This window comes from Octopus sinensis, linkage group LG18 (assembly GCF_006345805.1).
Source record: "Octopus sinensis linkage group LG18, ASM634580v1, whole genome shotgun sequence".
Lineage (NCBI taxonomy): Eukaryota > Metazoa > Mollusca > Cephalopoda > Octopoda > Octopodidae > Octopus > Octopus sinensis.
Genome location: NC_043014.1, coordinates 4,297,146 through 4,322,568, shown reverse-complemented (window position 1 = coordinate 4,322,568; position 25,423 = coordinate 4,297,146). Strand labels below are relative to the sequence as shown.

The 25,423-nt window shown below is 37.1% G+C and overlaps 1 protein-coding gene across 1 annotated transcript in view; it reads right to left on the bottom strand.

The window, feature by feature from the left end:
* LOC118767014 overlaps nucleotides 1-25,423 on the bottom strand; it is a 116,996-nt gene that overhangs the window by 875 nt on the left and 90,698 nt on the right. The window contains exon 5 of the mRNA XM_036510920.1: nucleotides 1-313. This exon is cut by the window's left edge and continues 166 nt beyond it. Coding sequence (XP_036366813.1) covers nucleotides 1-313 — 313 coding nt within the window. The remainder of the gene's footprint in view (nucleotides 314-25,423) is intronic.

The window sequence follows — 25,423 nt, the reverse complement described above, 5'->3', positions numbered from 1 at the left end:
TGTTCGGCCATCAAATATCCCGAATACTCAGCTGTCCAACCAGCGTAACACTTTGTCCTGGCTGGTAACATCATAACAACAGCAGGTTGTCGTGTCAAACAGACAGCGCACGGAACGTTGTGATCATGAATTGATTCAGCGTTAGCAAAAGAAAAGAGTTTATTTGAGTAGTGGGATATTTCATATTCACTGCCATAAATGTAACCACCTTTTTCAACTTCTGTTGTATAATTGGCCCAAATGGGATCGTTAGGTAAACACAAGAGATTACTTCCACCACCTGTGTGGTCAAAGAATTGTCCACCAACCACACCTAGAATTGGTAAGAATAAATCAAGTAAAAAAGATGTTAAGCAAAATTATATATAAAATAACTGAAACATTCATTACAATTTTTCACTTAAAAGATGTCATGTTTAGTCGCGTGTGAAGGAATTGTGGTGTATATATGTTAGTGTTTATGTGAGTGTAAGCTGTGTGTTGAGGTATGCATGAGATCATAGCTGTGCATTTGCATTCTCTTCATATATATATATATATATATATATATCGAAGTAAGCAACAAGGATATCCAGAGATAATGCAGTACGATTGTTTCATGCAACTCCATTTAATTGAACAATACAATCATTACATCAATTTAAAATATAGAGGAATCTTCAGCTGCACAAATACATAGGATTTAATTAAATTGAAGCAGATTGACACATTAGTATAATTATACCTAAAATCTCCAAGAAGCTAAGGAGATCCGCAAAGAACATGTCTCTACTTCAGCATAGAAGTTACTAAAATTATCAAGAAATTTATGAATACTTATGAATAGAAAAAATATTCAACAATTTCTATCCTTTTGTTATAATATTCTTCTTAATAATCCTTTGGAAAACCCTAAACTTCAACTGTATTCATAGCAACATTGTTTAAAATATTTAACTATAATATATGATAAGACATTCCGTTTCATTGTCAATAGTCTGCCAGTGTGCGACCCCCTTAATTATCAGTTAACATCTTGTTTTAAGTTTTCCCTTACTAAACCTCATGGTTTTGCTTATAATGATTCTTGATTTTTTATGACTATACCAACTAGAATGTCTGTCTACCCCCTAAGCCCCCCCCCCCAACAGATACTGCCCTATGTTCTCACAGTCTTAGATATACAAAGGATTTGTAAATTAGTCTATAAATTAAAACTGACCCCATAAAGACAAAAAATCAGTGGTAAGCTGAGTCTTCTTGATAATTTTAGTAACTGCTATGCTGAAGTAGAGACAACATGTTCTATGTAATATCTTGGAGATTTTAAGTATAATTATACAAATGTGTCTATCTGTTGTACTTTAATTAAATACTACGTCTTTGTGCAGCTGAAGATTGCTCTAAATTTTAAACTGATGTAATGATTACATTATTGAATTAAATGGAGGTGCATGAAACGAACGTACTGCATTATCTCAGGATATCATCGTTGCTTATTTTAATTTTAATCACCATACTTTGAAATTGTATGGATAATGCCGTACTAAATTCTGGAGCCTCAACTTAAGTAACATATTCATCTGAATCAATATATATATATAAATTTATATATGACGGTAATATCGATATAGATATTCAGAGCATTTTAAAGGAATGTGAGGTTGATTGGGGAAGCCGTTGGAAGCAGCAGTTTTGAATTGGAAGTGTCGTAATTACCTTACAAATATATACTGGATAATTAATGAGGTGATGTAGTGCATGAAAAGAGCAAGGTTTTAGCAATAGGACGATTTCGGTGAGGCGGAGAAGAATCGAAGTGCATTCTGTACTCTGTTGTGTTCTCTCACTAATATTTAGTCTCTCTCTATTTTACTTAATAAATACAGTCCTTAGCTTTTTCCATCAGTTACAGTGTGTGGCTTGTCCAGTCCTCATTCTACATTGTACTTCATATCATTAATAATTTACAGTCACTGTCATCAATTCTAATAGACTCTATACAATTTAGTCCACACCTACGATCATTGGGCACTCTAGTTAATGATAGTCACGTGGCCACTTTTCAGCTCTGGTCACTCACGTACAATACCACCATCCGTAGCCAGTACAATTGATCACCAGTTAGCAGCCTCGGTATTTGATATCTACAATCCAAAGCTGGTCAGCCAGAAATTCTTGATCGCCATGGTGGTTTTCAGTCCAGCCTCTGTCTGTAATTTAGCGTAGAGATATCGATATTCTGTGGTTAGACAACATCCTTTTCATTTGGTCCGTAGTAGACAACATATAATATTCTGATTTGACCAAATACCTAAAAAGGAGTAAGCAGTCTTGTGTAGTGTCTGTATAGTCTACAGGTATAGACGTTTGAAACGTGACATATCATATGAGGATTTGAGAATGTTTATGTCAGACAACCCGACAAAGAGTGTGTGTGCATGTGCGTGAGAGAGAGAGTGAGAGAGTAAGAGAGGGAAGAAAATGAGAGAATGAGAGGTATAAAAAGAGAACAAGAGAAATACAAGAAGAGAATGAGAGGTCAGAAATATAAAGTATACTAACCGTCATATACAAGGTTTGAATAAGGAGGACAAGTTGTTCTGCCCCACCGGGTATACAATGATCCGAGACCGGGTTCTGTGAAATTAGAAATGAAATAATGTAGTTTAAAAGAAAGAATTGGGGAATCATTTACAAAGTAGATTGTTGGATGGGAAGGAATTGATGGAGAAGAGAGAAATAAAGAATTTAAGAAAGAACGAGTGAATGAATGAAAGTCAGAACGAAAGATGTAAATAATAAGAATAAATTGTAAAGAAAGAAAGAAGACATTTGTCTGTTGAGCCTGTTGGTGACGTTGATGTCAAAGATTTGAGAGATTAATCTCAGAATATCAGAATGTGTATCGGTCTTCGCTATGAACGGATGTATGTATGATACGTAAACTTGGGTATGAGTATATATACTTCTCAATAGAATATTGATACAACTCAATAGAATAATGATAAAATATTCGCCAGGTACGAATATTCATCGGTCAATTACAAATATCAGTTTGGAACTCGGCGCAAATAAGGCCATCATAACTACAATATGAAATAACAACCATACCGCATCATTTGTCGATAAATGTATAGCACACCCCACCCAATAATGGTGCAACCAGCAACAAGCCTGCAAATTAATCTGGGGTGCGTGGGGTGGGAGCACAAAATTGACGGTCTCAGGAAACCAAAGCAGATCAAGAAGGGAACAACCATTAATAATTGAGAATTAAAACGTCAAAATTGTTGGATAATAATCTGCCTGTAAGATATAATCGGTGTCTCTTCTACAAAATTTCGTTTCTCCGATAGCGTACACTTGGATATAGACTTGAAACTCCACGACGCAACTGTGGTGCCAACAATATCTGCACAGGTGGGATTAGGATAATCTCAATCCCCAGCTTTCGGACTGTATTATGGAATGAAACCTACTAGGTGTGAGGGTTCACCTCTTGAAGCTAAGGTTGAATATGAAGGACCACAGTGGCTCTGTAAGTATATGCAGCAAACAGCGAGGTCAAATACAAATCCTTCCTAAGAAAATTCACCTCAGCTTTAGATATATTTGGGGTAAAGTCATTTGTCCCGCAAGGAGACTTCAGTGCACATCTTGGCACTGATAACCGTGAGAAGGCTTGATTGGAAGGAATGTCGTCAATGAACATAATGGAGAGGTCATAGCAGCCTTCTGTGCAGGATACACACTCTTCTCTCTATAGTATAGAGATTATTTTAAGACAGGGATATTTATAAGGGTGCCTGGTATAGAAATACTTGGTGACAGAGGTTTTTGATAGATTTCGGTCATCTTTCACTCTTTGCTGATCGTTCGGGTAAGAGGAGGGGTGGAGTTGTCAACTCGTCACTACCTAAATGTCCAAAAACCTGAAAATTCCTACAGTCTGCCGAACACTGGAAATTGGTAAGCCGTGGATGCTGGGATAAGAAACAAAAATGTGGAGACTTTTGCACCCAAATTGAGAATGACCATCCTGAATTAAGTTGGACATCGAAATGGATTCGTGATTGTATTATGTTTTTCGGCAGGTTCTTCTTCGGTTGAACGCTTATTTGAGCTGAACTCACTTAAAAGTGTTAAAGCTGCTGGTGAAAAGCGCGTTCGGCTTGATATTTTAGAAACCTTAAATACAGATGGTATTCTCTGAGTGAGCCATGTAAGCTAGGTGGATGGGACCTCTGGAAAAAACACCAAGGCAATGGTAATATGGGGTGACAATCGCAATTTTTTGAAACAAAGACCAAAGAGTGTGTTCTAATTATAGAAAAGTCTACACGGGATGTCAGGAAAAGATATGTAGGGAAATTTTCGTGGCCAAGATTACTGTCAGGGACTTAGTACACCCGACCAGATAGTCATTCAAAGACAAATCTTCCAGCAAACATTGAAATATTTCCAAGGTTTATACGCTGTAAACCACGAAAAGGCAGGCGATCACGTGCCCTGGGGCATGTTGTGGATGGTTTACCAGGAAGGTGATTTTAATGGGCAAATACTGGTTGCCATAAAGTACTTATATGTATGTTCAAATGTTTGTATTTATGCAAATGTCGAAAGTTTTCAACGTGAATGTTTCACTTAGCTGAAGCGTGCATTGTTAGTGCCCCTTCTCTCATTCTTTTTTGTGATCTGGTTGAATATGCGCAGCCATTGTGGTAGAGGTATCCCAATTCATCTCTACGTGATCGGTCGTCTGTTATTTGTAGACGACACGCTGCTACCTGATTCGTCTGATGGTCACCAAAAACGTGCACTGAATTGGTTGGCTGCCGAGTACCCCAAGGCAGGATTGACAAATACGCAATATGTAGGAAAGTGGAACATCATTATTTCGGGTCTCTATTCACGAATGATTGGAAGCACAAGAGTGGAGAGAATGCAGAATTGTAGATATAAACGCAGTGAAGCGCGGGCACGGGCATTTGATTCTCAGATGAAGAGGGCTTGGTACAATTATCGACGTAGCACTGGATATATACTCATATACACACAATATTGTGGACATATAGATAGTAATTTGGAACTAATTTAAAGTTGGTGAAATTAAAAATCATTAGTTAATGAGACACGGCTAAAATTATTTCTTACTTGACGTATCATCAGGTTTATCGTCGAGAGATTTCTTGGAGATGAAACGGTTCTGTGAAAAAATAGAAATAGCGTCATATATATAGAACTTCAGGGTATTTATTATCGTTTAGAACTTAAAACAATGCAATAGATGACTACATATTCGGACAGGTATCATTACCAACACTACCATCTCAACCCCTTAGGAATCTTCTAGAAGGCGCTTTAATCCAGTCAAACGATTTTCTGAACAATATCAGAAAATACAATTCAGCATTTCAAATGACATCGTTTGGTGAATCTAAGAAGAGAGATAAACATGAATTTACGCCGACGTCAAAAAATCAAGGGCAAGTCTATCCCCTCATTGGTTCCCTGGTAACCGCGAATGAACAACCACATTTTCTCCAAATTTACTCTATAAGCGGTGTAGGACAACAAACCTGACGTGTGGTGTCAAAATTTCCGATGATGGGTCGTGTTAGACGCAGCGCACACTGCTGCAAAGGAGGGTATATCCACTGACAGCTTTTCGGTGCCTTCAAAAATCACACAAACCCCACCTCCAATTTAGCATGACAGGTTAGGGCCTGAAACACTCCAAACGGACGCATAGCATGTTGCTTTGTTGAATTAGCCCAGCATTTACTCAACAAATGTTTTGTTGTCAATGTTGCACTTTCCCATATCACCTGTTTCAAAATGACTGGAATATATTATATACCAACTTTGCCATTTTAATCATCCCCAGCAATACCGGGTATGTCTGGTAGTACACACACACACACATATATATGTACACACACATATTTCTACACACAGATGCACTCATTTATATATATATATATATATATATATATATATATATATATATATATATATATATATATATATATATATATATATATACATATATATATATATATATATACACATATTTATATATAGTTAAATTTAATCCATACAAGAAAGCACAAAAAACAATGTGAGGACGTGGAACAAATATAGTATTATTGGACGAGGGAGGAAAGAAGGAGGGTTTAACGTTTAGGAGAAGGAAAGATCCAGAGGAGGGAAGCCAGAGGAAAAAGAATCCCCAACGGTACACACGCGGCCACATTTTGAATGACCGGAAGGAAATGGGAGAAGTAAAGATCTTTCAAAGACAGGAGAGAGGTAGAGTAGGAGGGATGTGTGTATAAGTGTGGATATGTGCGGGCGCGGAATCTGCGTGTGCGTGTGTGTGTATGTGTGTATGTGTGCAATGATGACACGTGTGTGTGTGTGTAAGTGTGTGTGGTTGTGGCTGTTAATCTTTGCGTGTTGTAGGGCTAGTAGTGTTAAGGTCAAGGAAGAAGGAATTGGGCGTGGCTCCTTTTGTCTCTAGTAGGTACTGCTAGTTTGAAGTATGTGTGTGTGTGCGTGTATGTATATGTATCGTGTGTGTGTTTTGTTTGTAGTGTGTGTGTGTATGTGTGTGTCCGTGTGTGTGGGATTTTGGAGTTGTTTTTGAGTAATGTGCGCGCGTGTGCTTGCGTGCGCGTGTGCGCTTAAGTACGCGTATGCGCGTGTGTGTCTGTGCCCATGTGTGTATAAGTGTGTGCGTATCTATATGAGTATCGTTCATTAAAGGTATATGTGGGCATCTGTGCTTGTGTGTGTGTATGTATTTGTGTATGTGTGTGTGCGTGTATTTTGTGCGTATGATACATATATATATCTCCGTGATCACCGTGACCGACCAGGCTATCAATTATTGCTACACATCGCTGGTCAAAATGCGCTTCGCATTGTTTTAGCCTTCAAATGACGCCATCCCGTTGGCTAAGCGAGCAGGCCAACAGAAGGAAGGGAGAAAGTTATAGCGAAAGAGTGCTCAGAACCTCGTGGAGCTTTAAACACACACAACACCCAGTCTGGGAATCGAAATCACGATCCTACAACCGTGAGTCCGCGACCCTAAACCCTGGGCCACTTCACCTCCACACAGACATATATATTTATATATATATATATATATATATATATATATATATATATATATATAGTTATCCGTAATAATGAATAAAGGGTTTAGCAACGAATTGCCTCACCACATACCGAATTTAGAAATAGCAGTCAAAGAGTTATAGCTATTTCTTCTACTAAAAAGGGAGATCTCAGTAAAAACAGCAATTGGAAGGCAGACACAAACAGGTAAGAGAGGATGAATTGACGGCAATCTATCATACAATTTTAAGTTATCTACGGACGTACGTTTCGAAATCAAGTTTTTAGGAAAGCATAAGAATTAAATATTAAAATAATTCTATCTTACCAAAACTTCTTTTCTCTTCAGCGTAGAATACTATAATCATGAATGATTATATATTGAATTTTGAGATACTAGAAGGCACCAACTCAACTCAGTATCAGAGCGAGCTAGAATCCGCAACTAGTATCACCAAATTCAATGTGTGAATGAAAGGATTGTGTCACCAGCCCTCTCCCACCCGCGTGTAGCCAAAACAAGATGCTGTGGTCATCTACTGAGATAAAATATGGTTATCCGTAATAATGAAGGGTGAAATTAATTAATTTGGAATAATTATCAATTACACCAAGTAGTCTTCGGCATGTAAAAGCCTCATTCGAGGAGAATTTAAGTAATACTAAGCAATAAAGGGTTTAGCAACGAATTGCCTCACCACATACCGAATTTAGAAATAGCAGTCAAAGAGTTATAGCTATTTCTTCTACTAAAAAGGGAGATCTCAGTAAAAACAGCAATTGGAAGGCAGACACAAACAGGTAAGAGAGGATGAATTGACGGCAATCTATATATATATATATATATATATATATATATATATATATATATATATATATAAATACATATCAATGTATAGGTATACACGTACACATAAGCATACACACCATAAATATCACAAATATACGCATCTACTTATACGCATACACACTCACAAACACACACATATATGTGAATGGACAGATACTGTATAGCGTGATTGTTCGTGTACAATTGAGCACGTGTGTCTGTGTGCGTGCGTATGTGTGTGTGTTTGTGTTTATTTGTGCGTGTGTTTGTCCGTGTGTCTGTGTGTATGTATTTACATTCGTTCTTACATATTGTCATATATAAAAACCAACGTGAATTACAGTCAAACATTACGAAATTCACCGATCTACATTGGCACTCGCACGTTTTATTTCAGTTGGAAAGAAAAGATTCAAAAAACTCGCCTCACTTCCGTTCCTGATGGAGAAATAGATAAATGTGTGTAAATATGTACGTATTCCTATGTGTGCGTGTGTGTGTGTTTGCATGTGTCTGTTTCTGTGCGTGTGCGCAAGTGTACATCTAGATATAATACTTAACACTAATATTAATAGGGCTAAACGTTGCAGCCAAAGGGCATGGCCATGCTAGAACCCCACCATTAGATTTTTTTCATTACGCACTTATTTCCCATTCCAGGATTATGTCTGGTGAAAGAGCGATCGGACAGGAGTACCATTCCACTCTTCTTTGTGTTTACTTGGGATGTGTGTATATGTATGTATATATAGATATATATATATACAAAATGAGAAAATGGAGAAACATATCTAAATCAATCATCAACCATCAGATAATACACAATCAATACTTTATTAAACCATTACATAACAGCAATGACATTATACATAATATATTGCAAATATAACTAGACATGGAAATAGAAATAGAATATACGATTACATCATATCTGACAGATATATATATATATATATATCCATATATATATATATATATATATATATATATATATATATAGATAGATAGATAGATAGATAGATAGATAGATAGATAGATAGATAGATAGATAGATAGATATGTATGTACATACGTACGTAACTATATATGTGTGTATGTATATATGATATGTATATATATATATATATTGATTTGTGTGTGTGCGTGTGTGTGTGTATAGCACACATAGTGTGTATGTATCTATGTTTTATGTATGTGTCTGTTATTGTCGCACCGCTATCGATTCTCAACTGATGTCGGTGTGTTTACGTCCCCGTTACATAGCGGTTCGGCTAGAGATACCGATAGAATGAGCAATAGGCTTACAAAGAATAATTCCTGAAGTCGATTTGTCCTACTAAACGCAATGCTCTAGCATGGCCGCAGTCAAATGACTGAAACGGGTAAAAGAATATATATATATACAAACACACACACACACACACACACACACACACACACACACACACATACATATATATATATAGATAAATAGAGAGAGAGAGATAGACAGAGAGATACAGTGATAGATACACACACGCATATATTTGTTTGTATATATATATCTATATATGTTCACGCACTAATATATTCATATATATGTATATTTATATATACATATATATGTATATTATATATACAAATATGCGTATATGTATATATATGTATGCTTAGGTGTGTGCGCCTGTGTGTTCGTGTGTAATTACGTGTGTGATCTTATATGTGTGTGTGTGCTCCATAGGAACATATATACATGGTTCAGGCATACATCCTTACATCCATCCATCCATCGGTACGTACATACATCCACATATTAATACATACATACGTAAATGCATACATACATACATGCATATATAAATTCATAAAGACGTACATATATTAACAAAAAATCCATGACTTACCGTTTTTGATTTCTCTTCCATTTTTCCTATTCTTGAATCTTGATGAAGAATCACGATCGTCAGAACGAGAAGAACCCCAAAAGCTATGAGAGAAGAAATGGAATAACGCTGCGAAATATTCCTGGACAGTTGTGCGAAATCCATTCTGGTGACAGTTGTCGGTCGTACGTGATACTTCGTGTGGCTTCAACAAAAGATCGAGATGCGAGGTTTAAGCTGAAGACCTGTAACTGAATTCCACGTATTTATTGAGCGCACAACAACCCAGCTCTGGCATAGATCTTATCGTAAATTTATGAAGCAATGCGATTGGTGGAACTGTAAAAGCGGGTGTGAACTTGTCTGACAGGTTTAATTATTGGAAAGAGATGGTTTGATATTGTCACACAATAATTAGCAAAATATTTTGATGAATGAGAGACACGTGTAAAGTGAAATGATTCCTGTTTCTGGATATATTATGATATATTTATTTACTAATGTTGTTATTTAATTTTATTTGTTATTCTTGGGAAAATGTTTTAATATTCAGTGTGAGAAGCATTTCGTTCAACCGACGAATACACAGACACAAAGACACACACACACCGACACACACACACACACACTGACACACACTGACACACACACTGAGAAACACACACACACTGACACACACACACACACACACACTGAGAAACACACACACACAGACGAGTACACAGACACACACACACAAACACACACACACACACACACACACACACACACACTCCCACACGCACACGCACGCAAAACACACACACACACAAACACACACACACACACTGACACACACACACACACTCACACACTGACACACACACACACACACAGACACACATACACACGCACACACTGACATACATACACACACACACACTGACACACACACACACGCACACTGAGAAACACACACACACTGACACACACACACCGATACACACACAAATACAAACACACATACATACTGACTCACACACACACACACACTCTCACACACACACACTGACACACACACACTGGCATACACACACACATACACTGACACACACACGAACACACTGACATACACACACACACACACACTGACACACACACACACTGACATACACACACGCACGCACACACACACTGACACACATACACACAATGACATACACACACACACACTGACACACACACACACACACACTGACATACTCATACACACATACACACATTAACACACACACACACATTCACACACACACATTCACACACACACACATACACTGACGCACACACACACATACACACTGATACACACACACACACACTGACACACACACTGACACACACTGACCCACACACCGTGACTCACACACACTGACACACACACACGATGAGACACACACACACACACACATACACACACACGGACACATGCACACACACACACACACACACACACACACACACACACACACAACATACACACAAATATGCGGGGAAAATGCAGGCTCGTACGAGCGACCGCAGTTACTGTTGGGGCACAAGGTTGAAGTCAACTCCTCTAGCGAAGTATTTATCAAAGAGAAATACCGAAGGGAGGTAACTCACGACAGACTCCAGCCTGGCGCTCTAATGGCGTCGCTTACTCGTTGTTGTTGACTATGTTTAAGTTAAAGGTATGGCTTTAAGTTTGTCCAGGTATTTCCCTCTTCGGTATTTTCTCTTGATGACTGCTGAACTGGAACCCGATAGGGAGCAGCACTGGACTGACATGCTGTTTTTGCAACTTTTTGCACAGAATTTGCGTTTAGAGTTTGAAATATGCCGTTAGCACATTTTAACGAACCCAAAAATTGCTTATGCCTAATACTGAGCGCTAATACTGTTCACTGGAAACGCCATGTTGAATGTTTCCATATATTCATTTGTCAATTTGCATTTCGTGCTTTCATATTACTTAATTATTATTCTTTTTCTCTAGCTTTTTCACAATCGAGCATTCTTATGGCACGCAATTAATCGGACAAAAAACGTGCTGCCACCCACAGATCCCTCTTTCCACGGATACCTTCGTTTATCTGGCAGCCATTCTACAAACTCCCACATACAAGGAGCAATCATGCTGGGTAGAGTGTGAAAGACTCAACATGTTGCACTGATTCCACCTAATGTATATTTTATAAGTCGTCTTCCTTTCCTTACTGAGTCGTTTATGTGTGTTACAGTTATTGTATGCATGTATCTCGAAGCAAGTTCCTCTTCTGCGAGTTTGATAGTTTTATGTTACAGACGGAGATAATTTGTTGAACTCGATGATTTGTGGTGTTGCTGTAGATTCGGTTGATGCTGTTCCTGAAGTCTACTCATATTTCTTGGTGGTTTCATATTTTATTTTGGCACATCAGATTTCAGGGAACGATGAGAGGCTGCGTGTGTAATGTGATGCGAGGCTGTGTGTGTGTGATTTTTGAAGAAAAGCGGGAATATGTGAATGTAGGTTGGAAATAGTTAATCGTGGGGCGTGTACATGTACCCTTGTCGAAAGTGTTTTGTGAAAACTTCAATGTTTTAGTAACCTGACAAGTAGTTAGGTAGTTAACATTTTGTGGTATTTCTTCAGTGGATATCAAATATCCTTTATTAGGTAATATCCGCGATTGGATTGCAGAGCTTTCATCGCATCGATTGTAGTTACAATGATTCGTATGGGAGTATTTTTTTTATTCACCCATCATGATTTAGTGATGTTAGTTATAAGCTTTTATCGTGTTTTCTGAAGATTGATCATGAAAGCGTGATATATTTGTACGGAGGTGTTTCATTTGGGGATTGTTTTCATTTGAAGACGGAATACAACACACATTTAAACGAATCATCATTTTATTTCAACATTTAAATTTGATAAACTGAACCACATAAAATGTATTCTAGAATCATTCCCTGAGGATTACATCGTTCTGTTAAGCTATTTGTCACATTCTATGACGTCTCTGTTGTTTCGTTTTTAAATATTTTCTGAAAACTTGTAGCAGCAATTTATTTAACGACATATATTAGTCGGATAAAATACTGCGAAACACAATTACAAGAAACGTATATGTTGCTTTATTATATTATATTTTATGATTCGCCGACATAAATTTTCATATAGAAACGAACGTAAATTTCTATTCAATATTTACTGCACACAACGCAGGTTAATTCTCGACCATTGACATACGGTGGACATGGCAATGAACCACAAGCAGCCTGAACGAAATATAATAGAGCTCCATTTTCGTTCTTGTAACCTGCTGGATCAGCTTCTGGTGCATAGTCCACACACACATATTCATGTCTGCCCTTATGAGTATGACGTTCGCTCATCAAATATCCTGAATACTCAGCTGTCCAACCAGGGTAACACTGTGTCCTGGCTGGTAACATCATAACAACAGCAGGTTGTCGTGTCAAACAGACAGCGCACGGAACGTTGCGATTATGAATTGATTCAGCGTTAGCGAAAGAAAAGAGTTTCTTAGTTGGGTATAAATCTAATTGATATTCACTGCCATAAATGTAACCACCTTTTTCAACTTCTGTCGTATAATTGGCCCAAATGGGATCGTTAGGTAGACATGAGAGATTACTTCCGCCACCAGTTTGGTCATACTTTTGTCCACCAACTACACCTACAATTGGTAAGAATATATCAAGTAAGAAAGATATTAAGCAAAATTATATATGAAATAACGGAAACATTCATTACAGTTTTTCACTTAAAAGAAGTCATGTTTACTAACGTGTGGACGAAAAACGCTAAATTGAAGACTTTAAAATATTTTAAATGATTAGAATATTCGTAACTAGATAGATTGATATAACCTGTTTTCTACTGGTATAGTACTGCTTTAAGTAGATAAATAAGAGTTCTCACACTACAGTTATCTTTGTCCTATATCTGCATCAGTTTTTTGAGAACAGGGAAATGAATAGCACTTATTCGCTGCTTAATTGAGGCTTTATTTAATTTCAAACTCACAATTTTAAAATTTTAAAAAATTTTTTAAATTCTTAATTTTAAATCTTAATTGTAATTTTTAATTTTAGTTCCCAACTTAATCTAATTTAATTAGCATAACTCTAATTAATTAGAATGAGTTACTATAGACCCATAATTCTACTTCAAAATTAAATAAATGAGACTATTCCCTCGGTGATAATATGATTATCTTCATTATGATAGACAATCCCCTAACACCTTTTAAATGATCTTCTAAGACTTGACCTGTAGTCCGTCAATGTATGAATAATAACGGCAACTCCTTAAGACAATAAAATGAATAAATTAAATAAGTAAATTTTAATGACTTTTTGATAAGATTATACCTAGTTTTCCCTAATGTATTTTCTGGTGATTTTAGCATCTGACCCCGAAACCCCTAACTGTGTTATCTCTTTAGATTCTCTTTAAATTCATAGCTGGTTTCAACAGCAATAAATTAGCTGTTTTAACTGGTCAAAGAATAATATTCTCCCCTAATTCCTAGATGCCTGTAAGCTAAAACCAGACTTGTCGTCTACCAATTCTTCTGTATAACTAGAAACTTTTTTCTTTTTCTTTCTTCTTTCTTCTTTTTTCTTTTTTCTTCTTTTTCTCTTTTTTTTCCCTTCCTTCCCTATTTCTTTCTCTTTTCTCTTTTTTCTTTTTCTTCTTCTTATCCTCTTTTTCCTTTTCTCTTCTCTTTGAGTCCCCCTTTCCCCCCCCCTTTTTTGCTCCCTCCTCTTTTATTTTCTCTCTATTTTATTTTCTCTCTTTTCTTCTATGCCCTTCCCTCTTCTATTCTATACAGCTCTAGTAAGCTCTTCAGCCTTAAAAGTTAAATAGCTACAGCCTCTTGTAAATAGCAGTAATCTGATTAATGTGACAAATACCTATTCATATAGCAAGATTTGATACCTACCTCATTGTGTTCAACCATTGATAAATTTATCGCCGGTGAATATGAAATTCCTTGGAAATTTACACCTACACCATTGGAAATTGTGCATCTATACAAAGGATTAACTCACCCTCTCTGTAATGCTAATAAGCAGGAATTGAAACCCACCTCGTTGTAATTGACAATGGATAAATTTGCTTTCTGTGAGTATGTAACCCCTCATCATATCTCTGGAAATTCATATGTGCACTATGGATCGGGTCACCTTCTCTGTGATGCTATTAAGACTTTTTTGAAATTCTGTGATGCTATTAAGACTTTTTTGAAATTCTGTGATAAGACTGTACATCATCTTTAAAGAACTTTAATGAACTTTTGAAATCTGTTTATGTTACTTAATTATCTACATTACTTCATGAGTATAGCCTCAACCACTAGAATGTCTAGAGAACTCACATGTATTTTAGCTGATGAGTACGGGACACGTTTATATGCTGTAATTTTTGCAACTTTTAATAAAACCTGTCCTTGTATGAAACGATCGTACTAAAAACCTATCCATTCTTGTTGCTTCATTCTCGCTTATAATCACCCCACATTACTGTATTGTTAAATCAGTATAGTTTTTTTGGTGCATCTAAGTTAGGTACCATATTCAAGTAAATTCATTTAAATTAACTTGAATCTTTATTGCTTTTTGTATATATATATATGTATATATATATATATATAATAATAATAATAATAATATTAGGGAATAAATCCAAACAAACAGGGAAAGATGAGATTTAGGATTAAATCCAATTTTATAGTATAAATATATTATATTATACTGTATTAAATTAGAGATAAAACCACTATTAAGCAAATCAAACAGTGAAAAACATAAGCCAATACATAAAATTAATTCAAAATAATTTCAAATAATATTTATTTAAAATTAATTTTATGTATTGACTTATGTGTTTCACTGTTTAATATGCCTAATAGTCGATTTATCTCAAGTTTAATATAATATATATATATATATATATGTGTATGTGTGTGTGTATGTGTGTATATATATACATGTATATATATATATATATATATATATATATATATATATATATATATATATATATATATATATATGTATACATCTCACAGTTAGCAACAAGGATATCCAGATGTAATGCGGTACGATTGTTTCATGCAACTACATTTATACATATATTATATATATATATATATATATATATATATATATATATATATCGTAGTAAGAAACAAGGATATCCAGAGGTAATGCGGATGAGGTGATGGCGTAGTGCTTAAAATGAATGAACGGCGGAGTGTGCGACCGATAAAGAATGCGTGTAGGGTTTATAGTGAACAGATTCAGAGCATTTTTAAGGAATTTGAGGTTCATTGCGGAAGCGGTTTGTAGCAGCAGTTTTGAATTGGAAGTTTCGGAATTACCTTACAAAGATATACTGGATAATTAATGAGGTGATGTGGTGCATGAAAAGAGCAAGGTTTTAGCGATAGGACGATTTCGGTGAGGCGGAGAAGAATAGAAGTGCATTCTGTACTTTGTTGTGTTCTCTCACTAATATTTAGTCTCTCTCTATTTTACTTAATGAATAAGGTCCTTAGCTTTTTCCATCATTTACAGTATGTGGCTTGTCCAGTCCTCATTTTACATTGTGTGTTTATTCCTTTAACCATTTACAGTCACTGTCATCAATTCTAATAGACTCTATTCAATTTATTCCACACCTACGATCATTGGGCACTCTAGATAATGGTAGTCAAGTGGACACTTTCAGCTCAGATCACTCACGTACAATACCACCATCCGTAGCCAGTACACTTGATCACCAGTTAGCAGCCTCGGTATTTGATATCTACAATCCAAAGCTGGTCAGCCTGAAATTCTTGATCGCCATGGTGGTTTCCAGTCCAGCCGCTATCTGTAATTTATCGTAGAGATATCTATATTATGTAGTTAAACAACATCCTATTCCCTTGGTCCGTAGTAGACAACATTTAAAATTCTTTTTTGACCAAATACCTAGAAAGGAGTAAGCAGTCTTGTGCAGTCTCTATAGGGTCTACAGGTAACGTTACAAACGTGATATGTCATCAAATGATTTGCTTGAGTGTGTGTGCGTGCGTGTGAGTGTGAGAAACGGAAAGAGAGGCGGCGACAGAAAGAGAAAATGAGAGGAATAAAAAGAGAAGAAGAGAAAGACAAAATGAGAAAAAGAGGATAGAAATACAGAGTATACTAACCGTCATATACAAGGGTTGAGTTAGGAGGACAAGTAGTTCTGCCCCACCGGGTATACAATGATCCAGGACCAGGTTCTGTGAAATTAAAATGAAACAATTTAGTTTAAAAGAAAGAATTCTTGAATCCTATACAAAGGAAGTTGTTGGCTTGGAAGGAATTGATAGAGAGGAGAGAAATTTAGAATTTAAGAGAAAAGAATGAGTGAATGAATGAAAATCAGAATGAAAGAAGTAAATGATTCGCTAAGAATAAATTTTAAACGAAGAAAATTAGTCATTTGTCTATTGAGCCTGTTGTTGACGTTGATGTCAACGAATTGAGAGATTAATCTCAGAATATCAGAATGTGTATTTGGCTCCTTTATGAACGGATGTTTGTTTTGTAGTTGAACTTGGATGTGAGTATATATATATATTTGTGACCATAATAATGATAAAGTTCTTCTTTTATAGATATGTAGGCCATATTATCAATTCTTGGCACCTGATTGGCCAATTAAAAATATCAGCTTGGTTTATGGCGCGAATCAGGCCATCATAGCAACAATATGCAAAGGGCTCGAAGGAATAGCCATACCGCGTCATCCATCGAGTCGGATAACAGCATTTGCGTCCGGATCATGAGTGGAGGTGTCCATTCGGGAAATATATATCAGTCTCCACCCAACATAATCTGGGATGCATTGGAAGGGAATACGAAATATGCGTGTTCCAGGACATCGAAGCAGGTCCAGAAGGGATCAACCGTTCATAATTGAGAATTAGACTGTCAAAACCGGACGATACGAGACGCCGCCTGTTATATATAATCGGTGTCTCCTCAAGAAAGCTTCATTACTTCGGAGGCGTCCACTTGGAAGTAGGTTGGAAACTCCACCGTGCAGGTGTGCCACCAATTATGTCAGCACAGGCGGAAGTGGGATGCTCACAATCCCTGGCTTTCGGATTGGATTATGGAGTCTATCCCACTAGGTATTAAGGGATATCTTCTGAAGCTTAGGCAGAATGAAGGAAGTAAGTGCACGCAATAGTGAGGTCAAATACAAATCCTTCTTTAACAAAGTCAATGCAGCTTTGGATATATTTGGTGTATAGTCATTTGTCCTACAAGGAAACTTCGGTGCACACTTCGGCACTGGTAATCGTAAGAAGGATTGATTGGGTGGAATGACGTCAAAGACCTTAATGAGGCGTCCATACTAGCCTTCTTTGCAGGAAACGGACTCTGTATGATATAGATATTGTTTTAAGGGTACTTGGAATAGAAATGCTTCGTGACAGAGGTTTTTTTTAGATGTTGTTGATGGGTGATGGGATAAGAAAAAGAACTGGTTTTCGACCGGTTCTTTTTCAACTGAATACTTATTTGAACGAAAATCACTTTAAAGTAATAAAGCTCCTGAAGAAAGTACGTTCGGGTTGACATTTTGAAAAAAATTATATACATTCTCTGAGTGACCCGTGTATGCTAGGTAGATGGGACCTCTAGAAAAACACCAAGGCAATGGTAATCCGGGGTGATAATCACGCTTTAATTATAGAAAGTTCTATACTGCATGTCTGGGAACGATATGTAGGGAAGTTGTCGCCCCCAAGATTACTGTCCTGGACGCAGTACGCCCTACCAGAAAATCGTTCGAAGGCAGATCTTCGAGAAAACGTTGAAATATTTCCAATGGGGATACGCTGTAAACCACGAAAAGGCATAACACTACATGCCGTGTGGTATGTTGCGGATGGTTTACCAGGAAGGTGAGATTATTGGGCAAATACTTTTTAGCGTAAAATACTTGTCCGGATGTCCAAATGTTTGAATTTCTGCAAAAGCCGAATGTTTTCAACGTGGAGTTTGGACTTCAATAGAAGAGTGCATTGTTAGTGCTTCTTCTCACATTTCTTATGATCTGGTTGAGCATGGCTCAGCCATTTTAGTAGAAGTATCTCATTTCGTCTGTAAGGGATCGGTCGACTGCTATTTACAGACAACATGTAGCTATCTGACTCATGTCATGTTCACTTCCGACATGCATTGAATGGGTTGGCTGCCGAGTGCTCCAAGGCAGGGTTGACTAACACACACTCTGCAGGAAAGTGGAACATCGTTACTTCGGGAATCTATTCACGAGTGATTGGAAGCACAAGACTGAACAGATTGCTAAATTCTAGAGATTAACGCATTGATGCGCTAGGTAGGGCATTCGATTCTCAGACGAACGATGGTTGGTACACTTATCGACGCACACACACACACACACACACACTCATATACACACAATTAATGTCATAGTATAACAGAGTAACATTTTATTAAGGAAATTATTGTAAAGAAAAATGTATTTTAAAAGATATTTAGACTAGTGTCTTAGTATATATTACTGAAGAAATATGGATAGTGATGTAGATTCAATTCAACTTTGGTGAAATTATAAATCGTTAAGGAGACACGGGTGAATGACTTCGGCTAAACACTGTAGAACTGGAAGCTGGATACTTTATAATATTTAATCTCATTCCTGAACATTTCTTCAAAGTTATTGTCTTATACAATATAAAATTAGTTCTTACTTGGGGTGTCATCAGGTTTATCGTCGCAAGATTTCTTGGAGATGACACGGTTCTGTGGAAAAATAGAGAGTATTTATTATCGTTTAGAACTGAAAAACGAATGCAATATATGACAACATTTTCGGACAGCATGTTATGAAGATGTGGGTGACGTCGACATTGTCCATTCCACCAAATCTATTATATCGTGTTACATCTTGGAGGTTTGCTGGAACTGCATGCCTTTCTGTGAATCTGTTATTTCAGTATTCCATGCTTGTATATGGCAAAGCATACACATTACATAAACAGCTAATATCCCTGTTCATTGTCAAGAGTAGACTAATTTTGCTATCTAAAATCGCTGGTAGTTTGAAGATTACTAGCAACGTAGACTTGCGCATTCTGCTGACGTACAAGAATGCCCGACGCCAACCTTTCATGTACGGCCTCCTAATCCGCTGTAGGACTTTTCCACTGCGTCCTTTGGAGAAACTGTCAAGGCAATATGATGCAATATTTAAAAGTAGTTTGAATTTATGCCAAAGCTCTATTGCCCTGATATTGTTTAGTATAGTTATCCATCATGATCACTGAAGAGTCGGGTATTTCTAGCACTGGTGAATAATATTCCGGATTGAAGCTCGAAGGTTCATATATCATTTGAGGTTCAATGGAATATCACAAATGTTTGCAAGAAAAATATTTGGGAACATATATAGTAGGTTATAAATTGACTGCATACGAAAGGGATGAGGATTAGATATTTTGTACACGGGTGCTATATAAACTTGTTATACACTCCTTAAATATAGTTTGTATATGTAGATGTATATATGTAAGTGTATACAAATTTATATATATATATGTGTGTGTGTGTTGATATATATATATATATATATATATATATATATATATATACGTTTATACATATATATAACATATGTTTGTGTGTATGTGTTTATATATATATATATATGTATATATATATATGTATACATATATACATATATATATATATGTATTTATATTGGGTTGCCTGGAAAGTTCGTGCCGATTTTTAAAGGAAAATAAAGGGCCAATAAATACTTGCCATTGCATTTTTAAAAACCAAATATGAACCATTTTGTTGCACTATGCTTCTCCATCTTTCCTTTAACTTGAAAATACCCTTTTCCGGAATTGAGGTGGTTTCATGGCAAAGAATTCATCGAGGTATCTTTTTACGTCATTCAAGGAATTAAAATTTTTACCATTAAGACTATTCTGCAGAGGCCTGAATAAGTGGAAATCCGAAGGTGCAATATCTGGTGAATATGGAGGGATAGAGTAACACATGTCAGCCGAGCTGCAGCAATTTTTGTCTGGTTCCCAAAGCATCAAGTGCCGAAAATGAACTTTCTTATCTTGCATTTTAAAGTGTTACAAAATTAACACCGGTTATAGGAACATAAACCTTCTTACACGAAAAGATAGCTTAAACTGCGCTCTAAATGGAGGTGTAGTTAAATTCTATTTTATGAACTCAACCATGTTCTAAAATAAGTCGAAATTAAAGCTACCATATATCGGCAATAAATTTCCGGACAACCCAATAGATTGACAGGTATTTCTATATCTATCTATCTATCTATCTATCTATCTATCTATCTATCTATCTATCTATCTATCTATCTATCTATCTATATATCTATCTATCTATCTATCAGTCTGTCTGTCTGTCTACCTGTCTGCCTGTCTGTCTATCTGTCTATCTATCTATCTATCTATCTATCTATCTACCAATCTATCTATCTATCTATCCATCTATCTATCTATCTTTCTGTCTGTCTGTCTGTCTGTCTGTCTGTTTATCTACCTACCTATCTGTCTATCTGTCTGTCTCTCTTTCTATCCGCAAATCTACAAATCCATACTCACACATATTTATACACACGCACACATACATACCTAAAAAAATACATGCATACAGACATAAATATATGTTAACACAAAATCCATGACTTACCGTTTTTGATGGGAGCACAATATTGACGGTCTCAGGACAACAAAGCAGATCAAGAAGGGAACAACCTTTAATAATTGAAAATTAAAACGTCAAAATTGTTAGATATAATCTACCTGTAAGATATAATCGGTGTCTCCTCTACAAAATTTCGTTTTTTCCGATAGCGTACACTTGGATATAGGCTTTGAACTCCACTACGCAACTGTGGTGCCAACAATGTCTGCACAGGTGGGATTAGGATACTCTCAATCCCCAGCTTTCGGACTGTATTATGAAGTGAAACCTACTAGGTGTGAGGGTTCACCTCTTGAAGCTAAGGCTGAATATAAAGGACAACTGTGGCTGCTGTAAGGATATGCAGCAAACAGCGGGGTCAAATACAAATCCTTCCTAAGCAAATTCACCTCAGCTTTAGATATATTTGGGGTAAAGTCATTTGTCCTGCAAGGAGACTTCAGTGCACACCTTGGCACTGATAACCGTGAGAAGGATTGATTGGAAGGAATGTCGTCAGTGAACTTAATGGAGAGGTCATAGCAGCCTTCTGTGTAGGATACACACTCTCCTCTCTATGGTATAGGTATTATTTTAAGACAGGGATATTTATAAGGGTACCTGGTATAGAAATACTTGGTGACAGAGGTTTTTGATAGAGTTCGGTCATCTTCCACTCTTTGCTGAACGTTTGTGTAAGAGGACGGGTGGATTTATCAACTCGTCACTACCTAAATGTTCTAGTGCCGAACACTAGAAATTGGTAAGTCCAGTTCGACTTACAGAATACAGTTGGCAGCCGCAGTGGATGCTGGGATCAGAAACAAAATTGTGGAGACTTTTGCATCCAAATTGAGAGTGACCCGCCTGAATGAAGTTGGACCTCGAAATGGATCCGTGATTGTATTATTTTTTCGGCAGGTTCTTCTTCGTTTGAAGGCTTATTTGAGATAAACTCACTTAAAAGTGATAAAGCTGCTGGTGAAAAGCACGTTCGGCTTGATATTTTAGAAACCTTAAATACAGATGGTATTCTCTGAGTGACCCATGTATGCTAGGTGGATGGGAACCCTGGAAAAAACACCAAGGCAATGGTAATATGGGGTGACAATCATAATTTTTTCAAACAGAGCCCAAAGAGTGTGTTCTAATTATAGAAAAGTCTACACTATATATCTGGAAAAGATATGTAGGGAAGTTGTCGCTCCCAAGATTACCGCCCTGGACGGAGTACACCCGACCAGAGAGTCGGTCAGAGATAGATCTTCGAGAAAACGTTGAAATACGTCCTAGGGTAATACGCTATAAACCACGAAAATGCACATGATCACGAGCCCTGGGGCATGTTGCGGATGGTTTACCTGGAGGGTGAGTTTAATGGGCAAAAACTAGATGCCATAAAGTACTTATATAGATGTTCAAATGATTGTATTTATGTAAAAGTCGAAAGTTTGCAACGTGAAGGTTTCACTTAGTTGAAGTGTGCATTGTTAGTGCCCCTTCTCACATTTTTTTCCGTGATCTGGTTGAATATGCGCAGCCATTATGGTAGAGGAATCCAAATTCATTTCTACGTGATCGGTCGACTGTTATTTGTAGACGGCATCCTGCTACCTGATTCGACTGATGGCAACCAACAACGTGCACCGAATTGGTTGGCTGACGAGTACCCCAAACCAGGATTGACAAATACGCACTGTGTAGGAAAGTGGAACATCATTATTTCTGGTCTCTATTCACGAACGATTGGAAACACAAGAGTGGACAGAATGCTGAATTGTAGATATAAACGCAGTGAAGCGCCAGCTCGGGCATTTGATTCTCAGATGAAGAGGGTATTCCATGCTTTTCGTATGCTGCCGGTGGGGCTCGCTCTGAGCACTCCAATTTTTTCACAGTGAACGTACCGGCCGCCTCGGACACTCGGCAAAGAGCTCCCTCAGAGGAACCGTGCGGGCCGAAATAATTCTCGACGTAGCACTGCAGATATACTCATATACACACAATAAATGGCATAGTATATTAGAGTAACATTTTATTTAGGAAATTATTGTAAAGTAGAACATATTTTAAAATAAATTCAGTCTTAGTATATATTATTGTGGACATATGGATAATAATGTGGAACTAATTCAAAGTTGGTGAAATTAGAAATCATTAGTTAATGAGTCACGGGTAAAAGACTTTAGCCATAAAATTAGTTCTTACTTGGTGTGTCATCAGGTTTATCGTCGAGAGATTTCTTGGAGATGAAACGGTTCTGTGAAAAAATAGAAATAGCATCATATAAATAGAACTTCAGGGTATTTATTATCGTTTAGAACTTAAAACAATACAATGGATGACGACATATTCGGGCAGGAGTCATTGCCAACAATACCTTCTCAACCCCTTAGGAATCGCCTAGAAGGCGCTTCAATCCAGTCAAACGATTTTCTGAAGAATATCAGAGAATATAATTCTTCATTTCAAATGACATCGTTTGGTGAATCTAAGAAGATAGATAAACATGAATTTACGCCGACGTCAAAGATCAAGGGCAAGTCTATCACCTCATTGGTTCCCTGGTAACCGCGAATGAACAACCACAGTTCCTCCAAATTTACTCTATGAGTGATGTAGGACAACAAACCTGACGTGTGGTGTCAAAATTTCCGATGATGGGTCGTGTTAGACACAGCGCACACTGCTGCAAAGGAGAGTATATCCACTGACAGCATTTCGGTGCCTTCAAAAATCACACAAACCCCACCTCCAATTTTGCATGACAGGTTAGGGCCTGAGACACTCCAAAAGGACGCATAGCATGTTGCTTAGTCGAATTAGCCCAGCATTTACTCTACAAATGTTTTGTTGTCAATGTTGCACTTTCCCATATCACCTGTTTCAAAATGACTGCAATATATTATATACCAACTTTGCCATTTTAATCCCCAGCAATGCCGGGTATGTCTGCTAGTACACACACACACACATATATACACACACATATCTCTACACACACACGCACTCATATATATATATATATATATATATATATACATATATATATATATACACATATTTATATATATAGTTAAATTTAATCCATACAAGAAAGCACAAAAAACAACGCGAGGATGTGGAACAAATATAGTATTATTGGACGAGGAAGGAAAGAAGGAGGGTTTAACGTTTATGAGAAGGAAAGATCCAGAGGAGGGAAGACAGAGGGAAAAAAATCGCCTAAGGTACACACGCGGCCACATTTTGAATGACCGGAAGGAAATGGGTGAAGAAAAGTTCTTTCAAAGACAGGAGAGTGGTAGAGGATGAGGAATGTGTGTGTAAGTGTGGATATGTGCGGGCGCGGAGGACTGCGTGTGCGTGTGTGTGTATGTGTGTATGTGTGCAATGATGACACGTGTGTGTGTGTGTAAGTGTGTGTGGCTGTTAATCTTTGCGTGTTGTAGGGCGAGTAGTGTTAAGAAGAAGGAATTGGGCGTGGCTACTTTTGTCTCTACCACAGGTCAAGTATTAGGTACTGCTAGTTTGAAGTATGTGTGTGTATGTATATGTATCGTGTGTGTGTTTTGTTTGTAGTGTGTGTGTGTATGAATGTGTGTGTGTGTATGAATGTGTGTGTTCGTGTGAGTAGGCGTAGAGTTAGGTTGTGTGGCGAATAACTGTGCTTTACTTAGTGTATGTGTACGTGTGTGTGTATGTGGGTATGTGGGTATGTGTGCAATGATGACACGTGTGTGTGTGTATGTGTGTGTTTTGCTTGTAGTGTGTTTGAGTGTATGTGTGTGTATGCGTAGAGTTTGTGTGGTGAGTAACTGTGCGTCTGTGTGTATACATGAATGTA